The 26467-nt window shown below is 42.4% G+C and overlaps 1 protein-coding gene across 1 annotated transcript in view; it reads left to right on the top strand.

The window, feature by feature from the left end:
- kndc1 (kinase non-catalytic C-lobe domain containing 1) overlaps window positions 1-26467 on the top strand; it is a 55089-nt gene that overhangs the window by 12156 nt on the left and 16466 nt on the right. Inside the window, exons 3-16 of the mRNA XM_004554555.4 lie at window positions 3877-3935; window positions 7138-7284; window positions 8421-8538; window positions 8633-8769; window positions 10281-10910; window positions 11616-11730; window positions 11940-12011; window positions 12176-12237; window positions 12346-12504; window positions 17654-17731; window positions 20579-20666; window positions 20903-21095; window positions 21977-22668; window positions 24954-25092. Coding sequence (XP_004554612.3) covers window positions 3877-3935; window positions 7138-7284; window positions 8421-8538; window positions 8633-8769; window positions 10281-10910; window positions 11616-11730; window positions 11940-12011; window positions 12176-12237; window positions 12346-12504; window positions 17654-17731; window positions 20579-20666; window positions 20903-21095; window positions 21977-22668; window positions 24954-25092 — 2689 coding nt within the window. The remainder of the gene's footprint in view (window positions 1-3876; window positions 3936-7137; window positions 7285-8420; window positions 8539-8632; window positions 8770-10280; window positions 10911-11615; window positions 11731-11939; window positions 12012-12175; window positions 12238-12345; window positions 12505-17653; window positions 17732-20578; window positions 20667-20902; window positions 21096-21976; window positions 22669-24953; window positions 25093-26467) is intronic.

Here is a 26467-nt window from a genome sequence, read left to right as displayed (position 1 = left end):
GTACACCAGAGAGATAGAAGGCAGGAGAATAAACCAGCTGTTCTCCACAGAACCAGCAAAGGTGTCCTCTCAGTGGCAAGGGAACAATAAGAGAACAGCACCACCAAGGCTGGAGACGGAGCAATACTGGAAGAGCATATGGGAGAAGGATGCAACCCATAACGGCAATGCTCAGTGGCTAGAGGATCTGAGGGCAGACCACAGCGACCTCCCTGAACAGGGTCCAGTAACCATCACAGTGGCAGATATCCAAGAAAGGGTCTCCAGTATGAAGAGTTGGACAGCACCAGGGCCCGACATGGTTCACGCCTACTGGCTGAAGAAGCTGACTGCACTCCACGAGCGTCTGGCAGCACAAATGAACCAGCTGCTAGTTAACGAGAGACACCCGGAATGGCTAACCGAAGGTCGGACGGTCCTGATCCCCAAGGACCCCAAGAAGGGACCGGTCCCCTCCAACTACCGACCAATAACCTGCCTCAGTACTACATGGAAGCTCCTGTCAGGCATCATATCGGCTAAGATGAACAGGCACATGGGTCAATACATGAGCGGGACACAGAAAGGAATTGGCAAGAATACCAGAGGCGCAAAACACCAGCTACTGGTAGACAGAACAATCAGCCGAGACTGCAAGACCAGACTGACCGACCTGTGCACTGCCTGGATTGATTACAAGAAGGCCTATGACTCAATGCCCCACAGCTGGATACTGGAATGCCTAGAATTGTACAAGATCAATGGGACCCTAAGAGCCTTCATCAGGAACTCAATGGGGATGTGGCGTACAACACTAGAGGCCAACTCCAAGCCCATAGCACAAGTCACCATCAAGTGCGGGATCTACCAAGGAGATGCTCTGTCCCCACTGCTGTTCTGCATAGGCCTGAACCCCCTCAGTGAGATCATTAACAAGACTGGCTACGGATACCGACTACGGAACGGAGCAGTTGTCAGCCACCTCCTGTACATGGATGACATCAAGCTGTATGCCAAGAGTGAACGAGACATCGATTCATTGATCCACACTACCAGGCTATACAGCAATGACATTGGAATGTCGTTCGGACTGGAGAAGTGTAGTCGGATGGTAACAAAGAGAGGGAAGGTAGTCAGAACTGAGGGGATTGAACTACCAGAAGGCAACATTGCAGACATAGAGGACAGTTACAAATACCTGGGGATCCCGCAGGCAAATGGGAACCATGAAGAGGCCGCTAGAAAGGCTGCAACCACCAAGTACCTGCAGAGGGTCAGGCAAGTCCTGAGGAGTCAGCTGAATGGTAAGAACAAGATCCGGGCCATCAACACGTACGCCCTGCCCGTGATCAGGTACCCTGCTGGGGTAATAGGCTGGCCAAAGGAGGAGATAGAAGCCACTGACATAAAGACAAGAAAGCTCCTTAACATGCATGGAGGGTTTCACCCCAAGTCCAGCACCCTGAGGCTGTACGCTAAGCGGAAGGAAGGGGGCCGGGGACTGGTGAGTGTCAGCACCACAGTCCAGGATGAGACAACGAACATCCAAGAATACATTAGGAAGATGGCCCCAACTGACCGAGTGCTCAGTGAATACCTCAGGCAGCAGAAACCCAAGAAAGAGGAGGGAGACGAGGAACCATCATGGAAGGACAGGCCCCTGCACGGTATGTACCACCGGCAGATAGAGGAGGTGGCTGATATCCAGAAATCCTACCAGTGGCTGGACAAAGCTGGACTGAAAGACAGCACAGAGGCACTAATCATGGCAGCACAAGAACAAGCTCTGAGTACAAGATCCATAGAGGCTGGGGTCTATCACACCAGGCAAGACCCCAGGTGCAGGCTGTGTAAAGATGCTCCAGAGACAATCCAGCACATAACAGCAGGGTGCAAGATGCTAGCAGGCAAGGCATACATGGAACGCCATAACCAAGTGGCCGGCATAGTGTACAGGAACATCTGTGCCGAGTATAACCTGGAAGTCCCGAGGTCAAAATGGGAGATGCCCCCAAGGGTGGTGGAGAATGACCGAGCTAAGATCCTGTGGGACTTCCAGATACAGACGGACAAAATGGTGGTGGCTAACCAACCGGACATAGTGGTGGTAGACAAACAGAAGCAGACGGCCGTAGTGATCGATGTAGCGGTTCCGAATGACAGCAATATCAGGAAGAAGGAACACGAGAAGCTGGAGAAATACCAAGGGCTCAGAGAAGAGCTCGAGAGGATGTGGAGGGTGAAGGTAACGGTGGTCCCCATGGTAATCGGAGCACTAGGTGCGGTGACTCCCAAGCTAGGCGAGTGGCTCCAGCAGATCCCAGGAACAACATCGGAGATCTCTGTCCAGAAGAGCGCAGTCCTGGGAACAGCTAAGATACTGCGCAGGACCCTCAAGCTCCCAGGCCTCTGGTAGAGGACCCGAGCTTGAAGGATAAACCGCCCGCAGGGGCGTGCTGGGTGTTTTTATATATATATATATATATATATATATATATATATATATATATATATATATATATATATATATATATATATGTATATATATATATATATATATATATATATATATATATGAACAAAATACAGTGAGAGAGAGAAAGAAAGAAAACTAGAAGGAAGAGTAGAAGGAACTAAAAGGAGAGTGGGGTAGGCAGGGTTTGTGGAAATGAACGGTCGTGAGAGATTGGATCAAAATGTCAAAGGAAGAGAGAATGCTAACAAGGTAAGGGAGGGACTGATGTTGGTGACATATTGTTGAAATTCCAAAATAATTATTAGAAAAGGGGATAAAGGATGAAGAAATTAAAGAAAAGACATGAGGAGGGGAGAGAAGAGGGAGGATGATATGGAACAAAGGAAGAGAGAAAGAGGAGATGAAAATGGGTAGGTGCAGGAGATGAAAGACAAGGGGAGATGAAAAAGCAAAGTATGAGAAAAGGAGTGACAAAAAGAGAGGTGAGGAAAGAGCAATTTAAAAGAAACGGAAGGAGTAAAATGAAAAAAGATGGGGAAAGAAAAACAAGCAGAGAGTAGAGAGAAGGAAAGACAAGGAGGGGAATGATGAAAGCAAAAGGAAGGAAGATGGCGGGAAAAGATGAGTGAGTGAAAGAACAAAAGAGGAGAGGAGTCAAAAAGTTTAAGAGGTCTGGAGAGGAGATTGGAAATAGAGTAAGGAAGACACGGGAGAGGAGAGAGAAGGAAAGGCAAGATGAGGGGAGAAGAAGAAAGCATACAGGTGAGTCAAGGCTTGAGAACAAAAAATCAGGTGAAGTTAAACATAACTTTAAAAAAAAGGATGAGTTGAAAGAGGTGATAGGAAAGGAGGTGAAAGGGGAGAAAAGCACAGAAATTCACACTGACCTCTGAACACCAGGAAGAGATAGCCTAGCTCTAGCAGACAAGCCCCCAAATTGTCCTGACCCACTTTATTCCCCTTCTGCCTTTTCCGTCTTTTCCTGAGCTCACTCGAGGGAGTGGATGTTACATTCGTAGTGATGTTTTCGTGCATCTGGATGTCCAGTCTAAGCGTCAACCTATTTCAGGAGGACAAAGTGAAGAATGCAGAGCTGCTCCTCTGTGCCTGCTTCCCTGCTCTGATCAGCAGATTGCTCATGTCTTGTTTGCCTGGGATTATCTCTGACACACGCATTAGGCAAATGAAGGGAAGCGTCTGCACTAGCCCACTGGACCGTTGTGGTTTAGCGTGCTGGGTGCATATTTCTCTGATTTGCATCTCATTATGGGATATGCTTAGCAAGTAGGTTACAGTACAGAACTGACATGACTGTACGTCTGAGTGTTTACATCAAATGGCCTGTTTGTTCCCCACTTTGATGAAATGATGATGTTTGCATGCTTAATGGTGCAGTTAATTGGTATGCTTTCAACCTGCAGACGATCCAGAAGGCTCCTTCGTGCCGCCTGAGTTTGACAACACGGGCAGCACGTTTGAGGTGAGAAATGCTGAATCTTCTTACTCGATGTGGTCAAAGGGACAGTGCAGTCATTCACCCCTGGGAGTTTCTCAATACAGCACACAGTGGTGATGTTGCTGAAAGAGAGGAGAGTGTTGTTTGTTCTCTGCTCTCACCTTAAACTCCATGCAAGACAGCAGCCATTCAGTTATATGCCCACCTCTGTGACCTCGAGCTGTGAAACAGTTATATTTGTGAACTTCCTAATTCCAAAATAGTTTATATTTTTATAATTTTCACAATAAATTCTATCTGTATGTCTGTAATAATTAGCCCTTTTTTTTCTCTTTATTCCCCCCTCCAAGTATGCACAGTTTATGGCGGCTCTAAAACAGCTGTTATTCATTTGAGCACACAATTCAATAAATGAAACCATTTATTTCCAAAGTGAAAGCTGTGCGTTACATCTCTGAAGCTTTAAACTGAATCCATTTATATCCATGGTTTGATACATCACATAGAGACTGAGATGTGGAAATCACTATAGATTCTGGCCAAGTCAGTGACATTCATTTTATTGATTATATGCTATTTAGAAATATTCTGCAAATAGTCATACAGACTAATGTGTAGTTACTTACGGCAAGAAGGTTGTGTTTTTGGTAGCATTTACGTGCATGGCATTCTGTGTGTACACACGATCGCTCGAACGGTTGTGAATGAATTCTGATAAAACTTTGTGGGGAAACTAGGAATCAACTAAACTAGGATTCTTACAGACTGAAGTGAAATGGACCAAAATTGATTGATTGATAATACTTTATTCATCCCGAGGGAAATTGGGTTAAGGCTGCCAGCCGTACCAGCGCCATCTTACCCTTCCGACCATACATGAATTACACAAACATCACATGGGGAAGACAGGTCAGAGAGGTATAACAATGGAAAATGCACAACATGAGGAAAGACCATACCAAATCTGTTAAGAAACACTGTAAAAAGCACTGTATAAAAATTTTAGATGTCATGTTATATTTGACCTTTGACTGCTCTTTCTAGGTCAGTAGATTGAACTGAATGTCAAAGTGATAACTATGTTTCTTAATGTAATTATTTCCATTAAGAACATAAAGGCACATAGGGAATGATGTATGGTGATCCTAAATAGCGCGTTATTTTATTATGACTGTGTTACAGTACATACATAATAACTTGAATACCTGTGCGATGTTCCTAAATAATGATTATTTGCACAAATTTCAAGAGTGTAAAAATGGTTTGGCAGGAACTAAAACAAAACAACTGATTACATGTTCACGTCTATGGCAATGTCATGCATACAGTTTGTGCAGCTGTAAATTTAACACCAGAATATAAAGTGTGGATTCATTATGCAATGCACAGGTTTGCATACCTGACATACTTTCAGCTGAGAATCTACACTGGCACATTATTGTTATTGTTCAGAGTAAATTATCAGTGATCTAGGCAGGTGTAAACAAAACCACTTTTATGAAAAAAGTCCGACTTCCCAGCCATAGTCGAGGTTTTTTTGTTTTTGCACCGTGTAGCCGCTGTGCAGATTAACAATGTGCCATTGAGCAAACTGTCCAGATGAATATCATTTATTATTAATCACTGTGTATGTTGATATTTCATCACAGTTACGTTTCAGGCAGGCACACTTTGAGAAAAGCCTTTTTAAATATTTTAAATGCGTGTGTGCTATCTGCGATTTTTAACCAAATAGCAGGTTACACACCATTTTGCCACTTTTGATTACTCATATACGCACGGTCAATTTCACTGCAGTTGAAGAGATCTGCTGCGAATCCTGCCCTGAATTACACTTGACTACATTATTCTGAGAGGTGTTTCTAATTTGTTTTCCTCCCCATTTACATTCACGGGCGGTGCGAAATGTCAGAGACACCTGAATATAAAGCAGTTCAGTCTACACCACCACTAAGTGTGACCTCACTGCTAAAACATTAACACCTACATCTGTGTCAGCAAGAACATGGCAGTATATTATGTACACCATAACAGAAGAGTTGTATCGGATTACATTATATTCATTTTGGATGGGTGGATTAGCAAATGCTTCTTTGCTTTGAGTCAGTCTGAAGTGCAGGAATCAGCCTCACAGCTCATGCCTGATACACGGTCTGACCTCTTTTAACTGACTATAATCCCAGACCTCAGTGATTCACTTGGCTGGTACACAGTATCATCATGACAAACACAAACTGTGTCCACAGCTATGAAAATAAGCTTACAGTTTAATTCAACCCAAATTTCCCTTTAACATTCAGCAGTCTAAATCTTAAAACAGACTGGATCGAGTTGTTCTTCTGACTAATGCGTTTAAGCACGAGCCTCTTTATCTACGAATTTGCATACTTTTCATTGTAAGGTGCTTGCAGCTCCAGGTGTAAACATGTCTGAGTACTCTCCTCTGCACATTTATCTTTGTTCCTGCTGCAATTCTTTTAAAAGTAAGTCTGCATTTCTCTCACTGGGCTTAATAAATGTTCATCTCCATTATGTATCCTTTTTCGCTGTGGCTGAGTGCAGCTGTGTAACCACTCTATTCATCTTTTTAGACTTCTCTGTACATCTATGTCTGCTGTATTATGGATACAGCACTGAAAAAACTTTATTGTTAGGAAACAGACAAATGCCTTTCATGCGACTGAATTCTAAAGCTTTCTGCTTCCTCCGTAGAAATGCAGAATTCAAATGTGAAAGTCGCACTGTGCCACTGAGCGGTGCGACTTTTCTCACCACCGCATGAATACATTTGCAGCAGACTTATGTAACTGGATTTCAAAGTAAACTGTGCGTTCTAATTTTTTGCAGTTTTTCTAAAGAACTTCTTCTTCTTGCACATTTGTTTACCACATAAGTATGGATCGAGCCCACTTCAACTGTTGGGAGCGATAGTTATGTGTGGGTCATGAACTCCGGAGCACCTGGTACATATCCACTGCTGTCTCAGGGCTGACCATAATATCCACTGTCAGCGAAGCAAAGCAACACAAAGGCTCCGTCATAAATATGCCTACATGGCAGCGATGCATAGCAATTATGGCCTATAAAGTCGTTACGGGATAGAGTGTTATTTTGAGCTTTTCTAAACTCATTCATGGATTCAGATCTCTGTGTGTACTGTAAATTCACAGCTGCAGCTGCTTCGTGATAATGACAGCGTTGTCTCCCTGTCTGCCCCCGGCTACAGGGCCATGTTTATTCTCTGGGCTCTACGCTTTCTGCCGCACTGAACTTTGTCATCGAGCCAGAGCTGGAGGCAGATCTGGGAGAAGAAATCCAGAGGCTGCTGGAGCAGATGCAGGAGGAGAAGCCTGAGGACCGGCCGCTCCTGCAGGTACAAAAAAACCTGCTGACTCTTTATTACTGTTAGAATGATTTATAGAAAGCTGCGTGGTTTAAACTGCATGAGACAGCTGTGAAATAATTAGAGGTCTCGCTTCAGAAGGCGTTTTGTCCTGGGATCACACTAAAATCATTATAACTTTCACACAAATGGGAAAATTGGGTGATTTGCCTTTTTGACATGTAGTGAGACAGGAAAATATGGTTAAATATGAAATGTGTCGTGTTGAACAAATAGGAAAAGAACTGAAAAGCAATATCTCGTCATGATCTAATACGATGGATAATGATTGGCCAATAGCAATGTGTAGCCTGTACCGATGCTTTCCTCACATATATCAAGCCAAACAGTACATCCCAGCAGAACACGGAATCACTATTGCTTTACAGTCAGAACAAATATATGGATACTTTGTGTGATTATTGTAGTATTAAATCATGTCTGCTTTTCAACTATTAGACAAACTGATAGTCCATATTACTCCAGTCAGTCCGTGCTCTTGAGCAGCATCAAGTGGAAATAATGTGTCACTGCAAGTTTTGCATTTCACTGTCAGCCTCTTACAAGATAAACCTCAATGAAAAAGAAAAACAGAAGTAAAATTGCTCATTCTAAGTGGAAAAAGGTGTTATATGATTGTAATATGTACTACAACTTTATGAGAACCCTCTCAGAAGTCTGCGTATAAGCATACAGAATAAGGCTCATGAAGAGCTCATGGTAACAAAATCGCAAAAAAACCCAGCAACTAGTCAATGATTATGAGCAGTCATCCCTCCAGAAACAGCTAATTGGAAGGGGTTGCCAAAACACCCAGGCAAAAGTCCAAATCTAGAGATAAACAACAGATTTCAAAAAGAAAAAAGGGAGATTAAACACTGAAAATATAGACAAAACTGCATAAACAGATAAAAAGTCCAAAAATGCTCTACAGCTCTAACATAGATGCCAATAATCCAGTGAATATCCACGCAGTGAAACACTGTGTATGTATGTGATGTATGAAAAAAATATGTAGGAGAAATACATTTATTCACAACTACTTGAAAAAGTAGCACATACACACGGTACTATGTATGTGTTGTCTGTTCATGTGTTGCAAACCTGCAAGTGTAACACTCCCACAGGACATCCTGTCTCTGGCTGAAGGACGGCTGTCCCGCACCTCCTCTGCAGCTGTATGCCGCAAACTCTCCTCAGTTGGACGACGCGTGCTCTCCATTGAATCGGTTTCAAACTTTCAAGGTTATCATGTTCATCACGTGTATTCAAACAGATCGCCGCTTAGTCTCTTCCGTGATTTCTCCTGCTGTTATTTTCTTTCTTTTGGCATCCACAGATGGGCAGGAGAGCTCCTGGGAGGCGAGATGGCAGCATTCCAAACCTAAATGTCTTCTTAAAAGACTGAGCTCAGATGACAACACCAAAGATCAGCATGACAGTTCTGTTAAAACAAATGGTCTGTCCAGGCAGCAGGTATGGAGCAAGTTTTTAAAAATGTAGCAAGCAGCTGGAGGAAGAAATATTTTAAAAACCTGTACTGCCAGCAAACAGCTTTTCCAGAATGTTATTGGTACCTATTCAGAGCCGTTTCATAATTGAAATATATGTTTTATTTCATTTTCTGACTGTGTGCTAAATGAGCTAGTGATGCAACATCATGTCAGAAAAGTTATTGGCAGATTTAAGCAACATGTTAACACATTCCTTAAAGGAATCATATACAGTATTTAACTGTGTTTGCAAAGAGTAGAATATTACTATACAACTTGCTTTACAAGATTTTATTTACATTGTTGTTAGAATTTCAAAAACAACTTCTACTATATATACCCCTATTAGATTACCAGAGTTTGTACAATCATAAAGAGCTTGAAAGTCAATATTTGGTATGATCACCTTTATTCTTCAACACAGCTTGAACTCTCTTAGGCAGCTTTCTTGGAATTTCTTTAAGTAATCTTCAGGAATATTTCTCCAGGCTTCATGAAGGACAGTCAGAGCTCTTCTTTGGATGTTGGCTGACTTTTATTCTGTTCTCTGTCACGATGATCCCACACCACTTCGAAAATGGTGGTGTGGTCCATGACAAAGCCGCCACCGTGTTTTACAAATGACATTCACTGTTGTACCTCTCTCCAGACCTCCTCTGTGCATATTGACAATGATTTGAACCAAAATAATTCATCTCTCCATAAAACCTGTTTCCACAGATTCTCAGTGCAGTTCTTGTATTATTTGGCACACCTCAGCATTTTCTCCTTGTTTCCCTTGCTTAGAATGATTTCTTGACAGTTTCTTGATCATCTGAAGGGTATCTCTCAGATCTTAGCTGGATTTGCTCCAGTTTCTGAAGGACATGACTTTTAGATAGTGTTCATCTGCTGCCATAGATCATTTTTTAGCTCTGTCTTTTCTTTTTTTTCCTCCTCTTGTCCAATTACCTGAAATTTCTTTAAGGACAGACTGCAGGACAGACCTTCAGAAAGCCTGAATAACTATTGCTCAAGAAAACTTAAAAATACAAGAAAGTCTGACTGCTTGAAAGAAAAACATAAAGAAATGTAGAGTGGCTTAAGATCTTTGGGCAGTGCTGTATATTTGCACTGATGCTCATATTAAGCTTGGCAAAAGTTTCAAATCATAGGGACCTAATTTCTATCAGTAATCCCTAAAAGCTCGGGCTTCAGATGCTCCAAACTCTTTGGCCATATTTGTATCCATAGATCTGTGTGATGTCAGAGAGAATATCTTCATATGGTCACCTTAGGCTCAAAACTCCAGAATACAATATAAAATTGTAAAGCATAACAATATCAAGAAAAAAAACTATGGAGTTGAAAAAGGGCAGAATTGAGATTTATGTTCTTTCCATTTCAGTTTTCTCAGCTATCTAAACTATGGTTTCTGTTTTACCATCTAGATAATTAAGTTTATTTTTTGCCTTCAAAACAGCTGAAACCAATCATAATGTTCTCGATCTGCAGCTGTGTGGGGGCTGGGATTCCACTCTCTGGGCTGAGGACATGGAGGGCAGTGAAAGAGACAGCTTGATCTTGACAGATGAGATGGATTGCCGTTCTCACAACAGCTCCCCAGTGAGGAGGAGAGCGCAGCAGAGGCTGAACAGAGTGAGGGGGGCCCTTAACCGCTCCTGTTCTGTCCCGGACTCCAACAACCCCCCCTGCTTCTCCCCTCCAAGTCACGGAGACATCAGTATACCGGTTTCAGACCTCACTGAGATAGGAGCAGACGAGCACTTGAGCTGCAAGTCTGTGTGGAGTAACAGACTTCAGAGATTCAGCCGGGGAAAGTCCTGTGAGACGTACCCACACTGTAACAGTGAGGACTGCTGGGAAATGTCCAGAGAAACTGAGGATGCTGCCGAGACTGAACACACCAATATTCAAGAGTGCCACGAAAGTCAGTGTGAGGAGTGCGCCCAGGACTTCATACAGGACTTTGTGCAGGAAGTACAGGATTCCTCGTCCTGTACTTCCCTGAACATGGAACAGGACTCTTCTGAAGACCAGACTTCACTAAACCACAGTCTATACATTCCTAATAACTACATGACCAAAAGCATGCTGTTCCTGAATGAAGAATCTCAGGATGAGGTTAGCCATTGCCAGACAGCCTTTAAATTTATGGCTCTATGCTCACATCACATATTTGCTTGCAGAAAAACAACAGAGGTCTCAGGTGAAGGCTGAAGTGGGCTCAACTTTTTTGTATCCTCTCAAAAAAGCTTTGAGTTGGCAGTTTTAGAGGAATAAGAAGGGAAGAGCTGGGTTCATTTCATAGTCTTTAACTGCATTGTATGACCTATGTCAGTACAGGATCTTTGCTCATGTTAAGATGGCTGAAAAGCTTTGGTGAAAAATGCTTGAGTGGACGATGATGATAATTTAAGATTGTTGAGCTTTCACCATGCAGCTAGCCAAGGAGGAGATTGCTAAGATTATTAGGGAATAAAAAAAGTCCAGAGTACTTCGCACCTTCTAAAAAAAAAAAAGGTGGAGAGAGATACAGTATTGTAAAACTGTTACCTGATTTCAGATTTTTGCAAATAATTAATCCTCTTTGAAACAGCTTAGTCAGATGAAAAGCTCACCCACACATTTTTCACACCCGCAAAACCATAAAATTAGAGTCAAGTGACAGAGTAATCACATAGGTACTCAGCAGCAATAGAAGCATTAAAAAATAGATTGGAATTGCTCCAGTTAGAGTTAATTAGGCCTTCTGAGGGAGCATCTGAAACTCTTTAATCTGTAACACATTCCCTTTTTAAGATTGGTTTGTTCTTGTTTTCTTTCCAGTGGATCTCTCTAAGAGAGTTGCTTGCTCGTTGTGGACGGAGGCTGACAGTTAATGAGCTGTGGGCTCTGTGTTACACCTGCCTAACCTCACTGCAGAGCTACATTGACTTTCCAGGTGATTTTACCCACTGTGTTCACAAAACCAGGAAGAAACTATCCCTGCAACAGCAGTTTTCTCTTCATTTTAGAGCTAGCGCTTACAATAGACTGGTAGAAAGTTCCAAAGCGGAGAGAAAAAAACTGACTAGAAATATTATGCAAATTACGTTGCATGGTTCTAGCTCACAATTCTTCTGTGCAGCTGATTTCTCTCTTTTCTGTTAGCCTATTTATGCCTGGACACGGCGCATGTGGGCTGCAAGGGAGAAGTGCTTTTTTTGAAACCTAAAAACATAGGTAGGTACTTCTTAGTCATCTGCTGTTGTGTTTGTCATGTTTTTTGGGGAGGGATTTGCAATCTCTAGTTGTATACTCTCAAAATACTCACTGAAAATGCACTCTTATCCAACGTGTATGAGTATATGTTGACTTTAGGAACTAACTGTAAGTGTCCTTTGCAGGATCTAGAGATGAATTTTATCTTGCTCCTGAATATCAAGAGCATGGAATTGTAACAGAGAAGGTCGGTCTGTCAGAACTGCTTTCATTAATTTTTAAAGCGAAATTTTAAATAATTTATTTCAAATTAACCCCCACCCGCTTCTTTTTGTTCTCGTCTGTCTTTGCTCAGGTTTGCGTGTATGGGGTTGCTGCCATTCTCTGGGCCACAGCCAAGTTCAGTTTATCACCTAATCAAAAACTGGCGATGCCTCGGAAATTAAAGAGACTGCTCCTGGAGATGGCTAAGAGGACGCCTATCGAGCGACCTACCATCGACATGGCTAAAAAAGTATCATAACCCATTATTATTATTATTATTTAAAAAACATGAATTGTCACCTTAATCTAACACTATGAGTTGCTAGTTTTTCTCTAATGAAAGTCTTTATGTGGTTGTCAAAGCAAATTATCTGTGGGGCTCTATGCCTGACACTGCCAGACAAGAAAACCCTTTATCACTAGCTGGCTGTTACTCTGTTTTCTTCTTTGAACACCTACAAAGGCATCACAGTCTTTTACCACATTAGCTTCAAATGAACTATCACAGTGCTTTTTGAATTCCTGAAATTTCTGACAAGAATGTCTCCAGCTAGTGATATTTTTGTCATCAGAAAGTTATTGTAAAAATACAACATGACAATTTGATTTCAGTATTTGTGCTTTTTTTTGTTTTTGTTACAAATGAAAATTGGGTTGTAAAACTTACATTTAGAACAAACACGCTGGCATGTTAAACAGAAGCCCGGAGTTATCTTACAAAGGTAGGTGCTTATATTTATAGAATAGAATTAATGACTTTTTTTAAGCATTTAAAATGCAGTACAGAATTCCCAGTGCCATTTTAGAGGCCACGGGGAGTCTTTACTGTTGTTAGTTTAAGAGCACTACTGAAGATTTCAGAACAATACTACAGACTTTTTGATTTTTGATAGCAAAGAGCCACAGCAGCAGCTTGATTCCATTGATATCATGGTTTCCTCGTGACCTTTGCTGTTGCACAAATTATTTTTTTCCGTATTTCTGGCCTCTGTGGTCTCTAGAAGACTTGGAGGTTTTTGTAAAGCTTAGGACATCGAATATTTCCACTTATGAGCAAATAAAAAATGTCAGACTATGCAACTGTGGCTTCAGTACTAATTAGCATATGTTAACATGCTAAACAGGTTTGTCGGGTTTTGAGTTTTATGGTCAGATATAAAGTCATGGTAAAAAAAAAAAAACAATGTATCCCATCTTTAAATTCTAATGTTTTATTTATCAGGACATAATAAAAAAAAAGATCTGATCCTTACCAGGACTTAAAGTTAGTAAAATACAACAGATAAATTGCAGAAGCAGTATGTAAAAAACTACCAAACCAAATGATTTAATAGCTTGTAGAACTAACTTTATCAGAACCTGGAGTCTTTGTTTCATAAAAGACTTTATGTGTCATGGCTAGACGGTCCTCACTGATCGTCTTGCCAATTTGTTGTGGTGTTTGTGTGTACTGTGTCGTGTTCTCCTCTCCATCCTGTGCATGTGTTTTTCTGCTGGAACATGTACTTCCGGAAGCCGTGGCACGGAACGGCAGTTGACCGGAGGGGAGTGTCCTGAGCTAGAATCATCGCACCTGTGCAGAATTACCTTGCCAGCGCAGACCTATTTAACGGGGCGGTTGAGTCACAACCAACGCTGGAACGTTGAACTAAACCGGGGTTCAGGGATTGGAGGAGGAGCCGGCACCAGGAGTTGTTGTGGATTATTACTGCACTGTCACCATGAGGAGAGGTCGCCGTATCACTGCACTGCCCTTTTTGGATTATAGACTCGAACTGTTAACTCACCTTTTCACTGTAAATAAATCCACTGTCATTCTGCAAGGAGTCTCGCACCTGAGTCCTTTAATCCAATTCTCCATGACATTATGACACTCTCATGTCATTGTGGAGGAATTTTGGCCCACTTGTCTTTCTGCTTTATTTTATAGAGGGGTTGATTTTATTGAGGTTTGAAGCCATTCATTCACCACAGCATTTCAATCAGGTTGAGGTCTCAACTTTGACTGCACCATTACAACACCTTGTTATTTTCCTTTACGGCTATTCTGTTCTAGATTTTCCTGGCATCATTGTCCTGTTGCTTGACCTAATTTCAGCAAAAACTTTCAGCCGTGCTGCCATGTTCTATCTATAGTGAAAGGCTGGTTGCATTAAGAGATCTGATATTTGATTGGACAATCAAGTGTCAGTAATGAAAATAAAAAAACAAAAAAGGGTCAAGCAGTTCAGCCCTGCTTTCCTCCAGGGCATTTTGCTATCACACATTACAATGATTCAGACCAGCAAACTGACAGAACCTCTGCTTTTACAGAAGTGGTCATACTTATTTATAATCAGTTTAATAAATGCAGTTGATTTGCAACACCCATTTGATACTGTATGCCCCCATGCATTCAGTACTATCCATCCATCCTTTCATCTTCTTCTGCTTATCCGTGGCCGGGTAGCAAGGGCAGCAGCCTAAGCAGAGAAGCCCAGACCTCCCTCGCCTCAGCCACCTCCTACAGCTTGTCCGGGGAAACACCAAGGCGTTCCCAGGGAGATATAATCTGTCCAACGTGTCCTGGGTTTGCCCCGGGTCCTCCACCCGGTGGGACATCCCGTGAAGACCTCACCCAGGAGCCGCCCAGGAAGCATCCTTGTCAGATGCCCAAGCCACCTCAACTGGCTCCTTTCCTGTTTAGATGTCCTGCCAACAAGTTTTTTCAAAAAGGTCTCAAAGACTTTAGAGTCAGACCTGTTACAGATTGTCAACTTTTCTTTATTATCAGGTGTGTTTCCAGAATCACTAAAAACTGCTGTAATCAAACCTATACTGAAAAAGGACAATCTTGACAAGACACAAATGAACAACTACAGGCCGATCTCAAATCTCCCGTTTTTAAGTAAGATCATTGAAAAAGCAGTTTCTCAACAGCTCAGTTACTTCTTAAAACAGAATAATTGCTACGATGCCTTCCAGTCAGGTTTTAGACAGAACCACAGCACTGAAACCGCTCTGACCAAAGTGTTTAATGACATATGTCTGAATACAGACAGTGGAAAAATGTCAGTCCTAGTTTTACTGGATCTCAGTGCAGCATTTGATACAGTTGACCACAACATATTACTCAAACGACTGGAGAACTGGACAGGTCTTTCAGGAACTGTACTAAACTGGTTCAAAACATACGTAGAAAACAGGAAATACTTTGTATCAATAGGTAACTTCACATCTGAGCAGACAAGTATCACATGTGGAGTTCCCCAAGGTTCCATCTTGGGACCCCTTCTGTTTAACATCTACATGCTCCCACTGGCACAGATGATAAACAACAACAAAATAAACTATCACAGCTATGCAGATGACACACAAATATATATCACAATGTCACCAGGAGACCGAGGCCCTGTACAGGCTCTTGGTAAATGCATTGAGGAAATCAATGACTGGTTGTGCCACAATTTTCTCCAGCTAAACAAAAACAAAACTGAGGTAATAGTCTTTGGCGCCAAAGAAAAACGATTACAGGTCACCAGAGAACTTCAATCTATACATCTAAAAACCACAAACCAGGCGAGAAATTTGGGTGTAGTGATGGATGCAGACCTAAACTTAGAAAAACACATTAAGACAATAACAAAGTCAGCTTACTATCACCTCAAGAATATATCAAGGATAAAAGATCTGATGTCTCAACAGGACCTGGAAAAACTAGTCCATGCATTCATCTTTAGTAGGCTTGATTACTGTAACAGCATCTTTACAGGTCTACCTAAAAAATCAGTCAGACAGCTACAGCTCATTCAGAACTCTGCTGCTCGAGTCCTCACTAAGACCAAAAAAGTGGACCACATCAGTCCAGCTCTGAGGTCTTTACACTGGCTGCCTGTCCGTCAGAGGATAGACTTTAAAGTTCTGATGCTGGCCTATAAAGCTCTGAATGGTTTAGGACCAAAATACATCAATGACCTCCTGACCCAGTATGAACCATCCAGATCCCTCAGGTCATCTGGATCCGGTCTTTTATCAGTTCCCAGAGTCAGAACCAGACACGGAGAAGCTGCATTCAGCTTTTATGCTCCTTATATCTGGAACAAACTCCCAGAAAGCCTCAGATCAGCTGAAACACTCAGTTTATTTAAATCCAGGTTGAAGACTCACCTGTTCTCAGCTGCATTTGAATAAAGCACCAAATCCACACTTTAAGCTTAAATTTCAAAACTTACATTTAACTACTGATTTTATCTACTGTTCTGATTTTATCTGTTTTGATTTTATATACTGTTGTTTGTTTGTTTGTTTGTTTGTTTGTTTGTTTGTTAATTAGTTAGTTAGTTTATTTGCTTGTTTTATTCAATTTTAAATCATGCTTTTTATTTGTTCTTGTTTCTAATGTCTCTGTAAAGCACTTTGAATCATCTTGTTGTTGAATTGTGCTATACAAATAAACTTGCCTTGCCTTGCCTTGCCTTGCCTCTACTCTGAGCCTCTCCCAGATGGGAGAAGTCAGCCACCCTTCAGAGGAAGCTCATTTCCACTGCTTGTATCCGTGATCTCGTTCTTTCGGTCACTACCCACAGCTCATGATCATAGGTGAGGGTAGGGATGTGGATCGACCAGTAAATTGAGAGCTTTGCTTTTACACTCAGCTCTCTTTTTAGTACTAATGACATGTTAATGTAAAATGCTAAAAGAATTAGTCAAGCACCAAATACAAAGCAAATACAAGCAAAAATGTATCTACAATTTATCATACATTTATTTCTAACTTATGTTAGAATACTAAACTATGAAGTGAACATGGTAAACATTGCTTGCTAAAAATGTACATGATGAATTTAAGTGCTGGCGTTAATCAATGTGGAATGTCCCTTCCAAATAAATATAAAGATATGCTAACATGAGCATCAAAGCCATATATGGTGCAATAATTATTTAGGGTTTCACACTAAAAAAGAATCCCTGCCCATTTTTTAATACTTTTATTCAGCATAGACTTTCTATTCTATCACTGGTTTGTGTATTCTAATGACACTTTTTTTAAAATAATTTATTATAAAATGCACTTTGCATTACACTTTCTTGTTTGCAAAGTTTTCTATAAATAAAGCCCATTTTGATTTTGTTTATCACTGTGCAGATATCACAACTTCAAAGAGAAGCATCATTGCTTAGAGTAATCTCTTTTTTCCCTTGTCATTATGTCAACAAAGAACTCTGTGACAAATGCCATAATTTACTGTTACTGTTACCCTGTCAATCCTTTTTAAAGGGTTGCTGCGTGTTTTTTTTTTTTTGTTTTGTTTTTAACCCTTGAGCTATTTCAGGAGAGAATTAGTTCTGACATTATCCATATCTGTGTATGAAGTGCCTTGTATTGCTATCACACTTACTCTCATGTGGATCTGTTCCAGAGCTGTTGTGGCTACTTATCACGCCAGGGGACAAATGCTGAGACTGTCTGGAACAACCTCATCAGCAGAGTTCACCCGGTAAACCTTTTTTCATCCATCCATCCATCCTCATCCGCTTTATCCGGGGCCGGGTCGCGGGGGCAGCAGCCTAAGCAAAGAGGCCCAGACCTCCCTCTCCCCAGCCACCTCCTCCAGCTTATCCGGGGGAATACCAAGGCGTTCTCAGCCGAGAGATATAATCTCTCGGCTGGCCCGGATGGCCGGGAGGGGCTCACCCTATCTCTAAGGGAGAGGCCAGCCACCCTTCGGAGGAAGCTCATTTCTGCCGCTTGTATCCGCGATCTGGTTCTTTCGGTCACTACCCACAGCTCGTGGCCATAGGTGAGGGTAGGGACGTAGATCGACCGGTAAATTGAGAGCTTCGCTTTTACACTCAGCTCCCTCTTCACCACGACGGACCGGTGCAGCGTCTGCATTACTGCAGCTGCAGCCCCAATCCGTCTGTCGATCTCCGGCTCCCTTCTCCCATCACTCGCGAACAAGACCCCGAGATACTTGAACTCCTCCACTTGGGGCAGGAACTCATCCCCGACCCGGAGTGGGCACACCACCCTTTTCCGGCTGAGAACCATGGCCTCAGATTTGGAGGTGCTGATCCTCATTCCCGCTGCTTCACACTCGGCTGCGAACCGTTCCAGTGCGAGCTGGAGGCCCTCACCCGATGAAGCCAACAGAACCACATCATCCGCAAAAATCAGAGATGAGATTCTGAGGCCACCAAAGCGAAAGCCCTCCGCCACTTGGCTGCGCCTAGAAATCCTGTCCATAAAAATTATGAACAGAACCGGAGACAAAGGGCAGCCCTGGCGGAGCCCATCACCCACTGGGAACGAGTCCGACTTATTGCCGGCAATGCGAACCAAGCTCTTGCAACGGTTGTATAGGGATCGAATGGCCCGTAGCAATGGGCCAGACACCCCATACTCCCGCAACACCTCCCACAGGACACCCCGAGGAACACGGTTGAATGCCTTCTCCAAGTCCACAAAACACATGTAGACTGGTTGGGCAAACTCCCATGCACCCTCAAGTATCCTGGAGAGGATAAAGAGCTGGTCCAGTGTTCCGCGACCAGGACGAAAACCGCATTGTTCCTCCTGTATCCGAGGTTCGACTAGCGGACGAACTCTCCTTTCCAGCACCCTGGCATAGACTTTCCCAGGGAGGCTGAGGAGTGTGATCCCCCTGTAGTTGGAACACACCCTCCGGTCCCCCTTCTTAAAGATGGGGACCACCACCCCGGTCTGCCAGTCCACAGGTACTGCCCCTGATCTCCACGCAACATTGCTGAGGCGTGTCAACCAGGACAGCCCTACAACGTCCAGAGCCTTCAGGAACTCGGGGCGGACCTCATCAACACCAGGGGCTCTGCCACCAAGGAGTTGTTTAACTGCCTCAGTGACCTCGCCCCCGGAAATTGGCGGGTCATTCCCCTCATCCCCAGACTCTGCTTCCTCCTCGGAAGACGTGTCAGTGGGATTAAGGAGGTCCTCGAAGTATTCCTTCCACCGCCTGACAATTTTCTCAGTCGACGTCAGCAGCGCTCCGCCAGCACTATACACAGTGCAGGTAGAGCACCGCTTTCCCTTCCTGAGACGCCTGACGGTTTGCCAGAATCTCTTCGAGGCAGTCCGAAAGTCTTTTTCCATGGCCTCTCCGAACTCCTCCCACACCCGAGTTTTTGCTTCAGCCACTGCCCGAGCCGCATTCCGCTTGGCCTGTCGATACCTGTCGGCTGCCTCCGGAGTCCCACAGGCTAACCAAGCCCGATAGGACTCCTTCTTCAGCCTGGTGGCTCCCTTCACCTCTGGTGTCCACCATTTGGTTCGGGGATTACCACCGCGGCAGGCACCAACCACCTTGCGGCCGCAGCTCAATGCAGCAGCTTCGGCAATGGAGACGCTGAACATGGTCCATTCGGACTCAATGTCCCCAGTCTCCCTCGGAATGCTGTTGAAGCTCTGCCGGAGGTGTGCGTTGAAGATCTCGCGGACTGGGGCCTCTGCTAGACGTTCCCAGCACACCCTCACTACGCGTTTAGGTGCACCAGGTTTGTCCAGCGTCCTCCCCCGCCACCTGATCCAACTCACCACCAGGTGGTGATCAGTTGACAGCTCAGCCCCTCTCTTTACCCGAGTGTCCAGAACATAAGGTCGCAGGTCTGCTGATACGATTACAAAATTGATCATCGACCTACGGCCTAGAGCGTCCTGGTGCCACGTGCACTTATGGACACTCTTATGTTCGAACAGGGTGTTCGTTATGGCCAAACTGTGATTAGCACAGAAGTCCAATAACAAAGCACCGCTCGGGTTCAGATCAGGGAGGCCGTTCCTCCCAATCACACCCCTCCAGGTCTCGCTGTCGTTACCCACGTGAGCATTGAAGTCTCCCAGCAGGACAACAGAGTCTCCAGGTGGAGTACCCTCCAGCACCCCCCCATGGACTAAGGCCCGGCCACCAGACGCTCGCCCTCGGGCACCCTCCCCGGGCCTGGCTCCAGGGCCCCGGTAACCCTATCCCGGGCAGGGTAAACTGTTCCCTCGGTGTCCTTTTCATAAGGGTCTTCTGAATCGCTCTTTGTCTGGTCCCTCACCCAGGGCCAATTTGCCATGGGAGACCCTACCAGGGGGCAAAAGCCCCCAGACAACATAGCCCCTGGGATCCCTGGGACACACAAACCCCTCCACCACGATAAGGTAGCGATTCAAGGAGGAGCTTTTTTCACCACAGATATATTAATGCTGTTGTACCTATGTATTAGTAAAGTGTCAGTGTCAGCTTCTTGTGCTCAGTGTCGGTTGTGTTTTGTGTCACTGAATAGTCAGTTCTAGTTGTCATGAACATATTGTATTTTCTTTTCAGCCAACCTTAAAATTCTCAGATGCAGAAGATTTGACGACCACTGAAACATGCCAAAATTCATGTGAAGAGTCTGCTGAAAACAACAGTGGTAGGGCAGCTTTACTTAAGTAGGGATGACCCTCGTGCAATACATTTTACTTTAACATGTACAATATTTTACATATCCTAAATGTATGAAATATTAGGAAGCCCCCTCTGAAACAAACTAATAAAAATGTATTTGGTCTCATTAATTTGAATCAGAATTAAAGCTGATGGTATTTTGTACATTGCACGAGACAATATCACTGATATTGTAAATGGCACTGTGGTAACTGTGTGTAGGCTTTGTCCCCATGGCCACTGAGAGCCGACTGGCTCCTGTGCCTGGCCCTGTTCCCCACAGCTATCCAGTCAATCAGGAACTCCAGCTCCCAGAGGCCTTCACTTCCACCGCCACACACTTCACCCCCATCATCCTGACCAGTGAAGGAGGTTTAGAGGGGGGGGACCAGCATTTTTCAAATGACACTGAAGGGTAGGAATACAAAAGTGATATTACGGCTTTACATTATATTAAACAACAATGATCAATCTATTTGTAAAACAAAGGTTTCAGAACCATTTTTGTAAATACACTAATGTGCTTTTTTTTCTGAGCGTTAGATGGGAGGCTGGTTAGCCTAGCTTAGCACAAAGGCTAAAATCAGAAGAAAAACAGCTAGGGTGGTTCTCTTTAAAGATAAAGGCCTAAAATTGGGCCGTACTAGCAAACACTTTTTAAAGCAATCAAATCATTTTGATAGTATAAACCAAAATGTCAAAACCACAAGCTGTAATTTCACGTTGACCTTCTTATTACGTATAGTTACTTGTTGTCATTGTCATGGTCATAAGAATGTTTGTAAATGATCTGGCAATGAAAATAAAAGTCACTTGTTGATCACTTGACACACCAGCTCTGGTTTTGGGAGCTTGGATCACATAAAAGCAGAAAAATTTCGTCTTTCAATTGTTTTGTTTTTTTGGGTTTTTTTTTAGATGGGGACCTGGTCTGTGACCACTTGCAGGCCGTTGCCATCTGTAAAGCAATATTGTTGCAATATAAGATGGTGACAAGACAGCAATAGCATGCAGTCAGTCAACACATTGCTCTATGTATTAAACAAACATATACATTTTCTGTTGGTATTAGTGTCTTACAGGCACATATATAAAAATATATCAACAAATGGTAACATTTCACTTCTCTAAATCTTGGTAAGCCAGTGAATGAAAATATTTTCCATGAATGCTGAGACAGTTTGGTAAAGTATATAGCTATGATCCATCAAAAAGTAAACAAAAAAAAACATTTACAATAAATGTTATGCACCTAATACCTATGAGAAATGATTTGATTGACTGTCTATTTTACAGGACTATGGATGGATTCACCAAAGGCAGGGATCAAATTGTGAAAAGCAGCCTCGATTTCACTCCACCCTCTGAGTACCAACTTCCTCCACAAACTGAACCCAATCTCCGTACTCAGGAGAAAACTACATCTTTTACAACTTCTAGCAGCAAGATGCTGGTCGACTCCCCTTCTGCTCTCCCTGATATATCTTATCTCGAAGTCTCTGTTTCTCTGCCATTATCCACTAACCTCAATGGTTGTGGTATTTTCAATAATTACCTCTTTCGGCAGAACCCCACAACAGGGCATCTTTCTCTAGTGCCTGTGCAGGTCAAGGCTCCCGAGTCTGTCCTCGGGTTGGATATAAATCTCTCCTTGGTCCCTCAGCCTTTGCAGGGGCTAATCACAGAGACCACTGATGGTTCGTTTATTGACTGTCTTAATGTGCCTGTTAGGCCTGGACCACAGGAGTATGAACCACCATCATCACATTTTAGTGGAAGCTCAGTCATTTCCGACTCCTGCATGGAGCACAGTGTGCTTGGAGCATACAAGGTCCAAACAAATCCAAGAACACAAGGTGAGAACCAGTCTGCTCGAACATCCAGCTCCCCAGATGTCCACCCTGCCTTAAAGGAGGTGATCGATCTGTTGAAGGGGGAGTTTTCCCTTGATGGATATTTGGACAATGGGCATGAGGACATTGCCATGGGTATGTATCTACAGATAGTTATATTTATATCTGTGGGTAGGCATTGGATTTCATAAGAATTTAAAGGATTCCGATTCCATAATTGATATTACTTTTTGGTTTGATTCCTTATCGATTCATGTTGAGTTCTCATTGGCTCCGCTTTGAGAGTCACGACCATATCTAAGTAGTATTAGTATTTTTGCATCTTAGAGGTATTTCTCCTATTTGCTGCGATCAGTGTTGGGGTCATTATTCCAAAAAAGTAGCCTAACGTTTTGAACATATTACACAGAACACTTTTCTTAAAAGTAACACACTACGTTACTTAATTACTCCCAAGGGAAAGTCGTTATACTACTCGTTACATTACTTTTACGTTTCTTTCTTCGGTTTGTTGCCTGTTGAAGTTCAGGGTCTGGTTATGACTGAGTATTAGGGCCACATTAAGAAAAAAAATATTGTTAATCGTTTTGAGAATAGAACTTAGAACTTAGAACTTTTTTATTGTCAATGTACATTTTCTTGCACACTGAAATTTGGAAGCAATACCACAAAGGTGTGAAAGTAAAGAAAACAATATACAAGAAAGAAGAAGAATAGACAATATAAGAACACCATGTCGAAATTTCGCAATTAAAGTCAAAAAGAGAAAAAGAGAAAAAAAAAAGTCAAAATGTGGAGATTGCCATTGTTGTTTCACGACAAACTGCCACCTTTGCTATACCCTTTAGAAAATGCCTTGTGTAGATGAGTTAGTGAAACAAATCTATCAGCCGTCTTGTGATATAACATACATCCTCTTTATTTATACGTGCATTATGCTGCTAATGCAACTTCAGTTCAGCTCTTTGCAAGCCCCTGTATAGACAGCATGCTAATGCTAAGCAATAAAAATAAAAGTAATGTCTAGATCCACGCTGCAGACTGTTTGTAGCTCAAGTGCAAGTGGAAATGATAAGCGGGATTGATACGCAAGCAGACAAACAATTCCAATGAATTGGACTACTGTGATCAATTTCTCTACAGAACCCAGGTCTGGAGACTCATCCTTATCCGTGGATAGTATAGTCAATCCAAAACAGATTGCAAAAGTAAGGATTATACAGCAGGGAGAAACACTGAAGTAGCTAATTTCCTTTTATCAATCTTTTTAGACTAATAAATGGAAAAATATAATAGTACACGGTCTGGCTTCTCCACCGTATGTGCAAACTTTGTAAGATTAATGCAATCATAATCATAACATTAGCAGTTGAATTATATCAATAAATAATAGAAGAATATATACAGTGCTTTATTAACAGCTAATTAACAGTCAAACAACACCCAGCTTAATTTGACAGGGTAAAATCCATTCTTTGGTAGTCCACTCATAATAACATAAAAACCTCAACTGATTTAAATTTGGTAGATCTCTTCTTCAGAGTTTTCTCTTTGTGCACACTGGGACTTTTCCCAGCATTGCTATTACTTCTTCACTCTATGGAAGTCCCCTTCTGATCACTTTGAGTAAGTCAAACTATAACCCAGAGACCAAATGCAAGTTTGTTCCATGCCAACACAGCACTCCAGTCCCAAAGGGTGCTTCATCGAGTCAGGAATGCGACCGGAAGCATGCATGTTCTGTTTTGCTTTTGCATTTTGTGATCACACAGTGTACAATGTTCCTACATTTACTTGGCAAACATGTAACACTGTTGCTTCCTTTACTTGCCTATATTCTGGGAATACTAGATACACTATTTGGACAGAAGTATTGGGCCACATCTTTGAATTCAGGGGCTTTTTGCCACAGTTATGTAAAAATCAAGCATGTAGCCATGCAGTCGGCCTATACGTACATCTATGAAAGAATTAGTCATTCTGAGGAGTACACTGAATTCTGCTGTTATAGGATGCCACTATTACAATTATTATTGCAAAGTGGAATGGCAAGTCAACCAGAAAGCACCACATAAAGTTACAGAGTGGGGGGGTCGCCAATTGCTGAGGGGAATAGTGCATAAAAACGCTACGCTAACTCAATAACTGTAGAGTTCTAGACCTCCTCTGGCATTACCATCAACACAAAAGCTGTGTGCCAGGAACTTCATGACATAGATTTCTATGGCTGCAGTTCCTGTAGTTGTAATGTGGAGGTGGCCCACTACTTTTGCCCATATAGGGTAGACTTCAGTGTTATAAGGAATAGATGCCCCGAAGTCTAAGATTGTAATGTTCTATTAATGCCAGTTTGCATTTTTATTGCACTGATTTTCTTTTTCAGACATATTCATTTGAAAATCTGCTTTTCATTTTCCGAGGGGAGTTCATCTTCTCTTTGAGGGACCTCCAATACCAGGCGTTTGCCAGCATCGTGAAGGAGAGATTCACTGATCTCTACTGGGAAGATGACTTACTGGGTGTATTGCATTGCTTGGTAAACTGCAGCACTTCCACACTGTAAGCATTTTTTTCCTCATATCGTTTATCTTTTTAAACAGTGGTTTTGGTTCGGGTTTTTTTTTTTTGTTTGCTTGTTTTTTCTTGTAAAGACAGTGCCTGTTGTTTAAGCTAATGAAGTGAGGCATAAATAAACTAATATTAACTCCTTATATAAAGGCTTTTAAATGCTCTAATAACAACACAGTATTATTAATTGATGTTGCTTAGAAATAAAACAGTCACCTTGAGATCATTTGACTAGTGTAATATGAATAAACATGGTTTCTGAATGTTATCTTGCAGATTATTCATACAGATACAGATAATACAGATAATATTGCATATCATGATTTTATTTTGATGTAGTTTAATTTGAAGACATCACCTTGGCCTCTGGTAAACTCTTATAGGCATGTTTTCCAAAGTTTTAAATTAGGACCATTATGGAAATAACTGGCAAAATACAGACCCTATTAATTGATTTATAATAGACAGTTAGATTTCTAATTTAAGATAAAGCCATGTGGCAGGAGAATGGAGGTAGCTTATTTACATGTGCAACGGTGCAGAGTACAAAGATGTTGGAATAAGTTATGGGATGGAGTGCTGATTAACGATGACATCTTCTCCTCTGCACGCTTTCACATTCAAAGCCAACATTAAAAAGAAACAAACCTTCTTTTGCAAACCTCGCCAACCACATTAGCAGCTCCTATGGTAATAGCTATGCGGTAAGTTTTTCGGTACAAGTGCTATGTCAACACATTTAAAGCTCTTTCTGCATTGTTACTGATATACTGACAATTAGCCTTGGGCATTGGGTAGACTTAAGTGTATGGATGAATGCATGCATGTATTTAAACATAAGAAAGAGACGAGCACGGAGGCGAGCCTGTCACTTCTTTCAGACGTCTTTTCATCCAGGCGTTGCTCATGCTCTTGTGCTCAGGGCAATATGACAGACCCTTTAATCTGCTCTGGTAGAGACGACACAGCTTTGTAGAGAGATAGACATGTTTTTCCTCTGGCTGTGGGCTCGTTCACAGGGCTCAGCTGTGAAGGGTTTCTCCACTGTTCCTCCACTGCTTCAGTTTCTCTGAAGGGATTGAGGGACTTGATGAAGACACGCTTCATTCTAACCCTGACAAGGACTGCAGTGGTCTGTTTTGGCACAGTATTAATTGTGCGGCTCAGTTGGTGTAATTTGCAAGTGCATAATGTTACTGATAAGCTCCAGGATGTTCAGTGGCTGCCTTGTTTCATTCTTTGCGAGTTTTCCATTGGAGCCAGTATTCTAGTACATTATTGATTAAAGTAGCAAATCCGTTGTGAAGTTGAGTGCTGTATGTGCTTTGCATTGTTGACTGTTTCAGTTATTATCATCACCATGTGT

Source organism: Maylandia zebra, linkage group LG13 (assembly GCF_041146795.1).
Source record: "Maylandia zebra isolate NMK-2024a linkage group LG13, Mzebra_GT3a, whole genome shotgun sequence".
NCBI classification, from domain to species: domain Eukaryota; kingdom Metazoa; phylum Chordata; class Actinopteri; order Cichliformes; family Cichlidae; genus Maylandia; species Maylandia zebra.
Note: the sequence above shows the minus strand (reverse complement) of the source record. Positions and strands in the feature narration are given on the sequence as shown.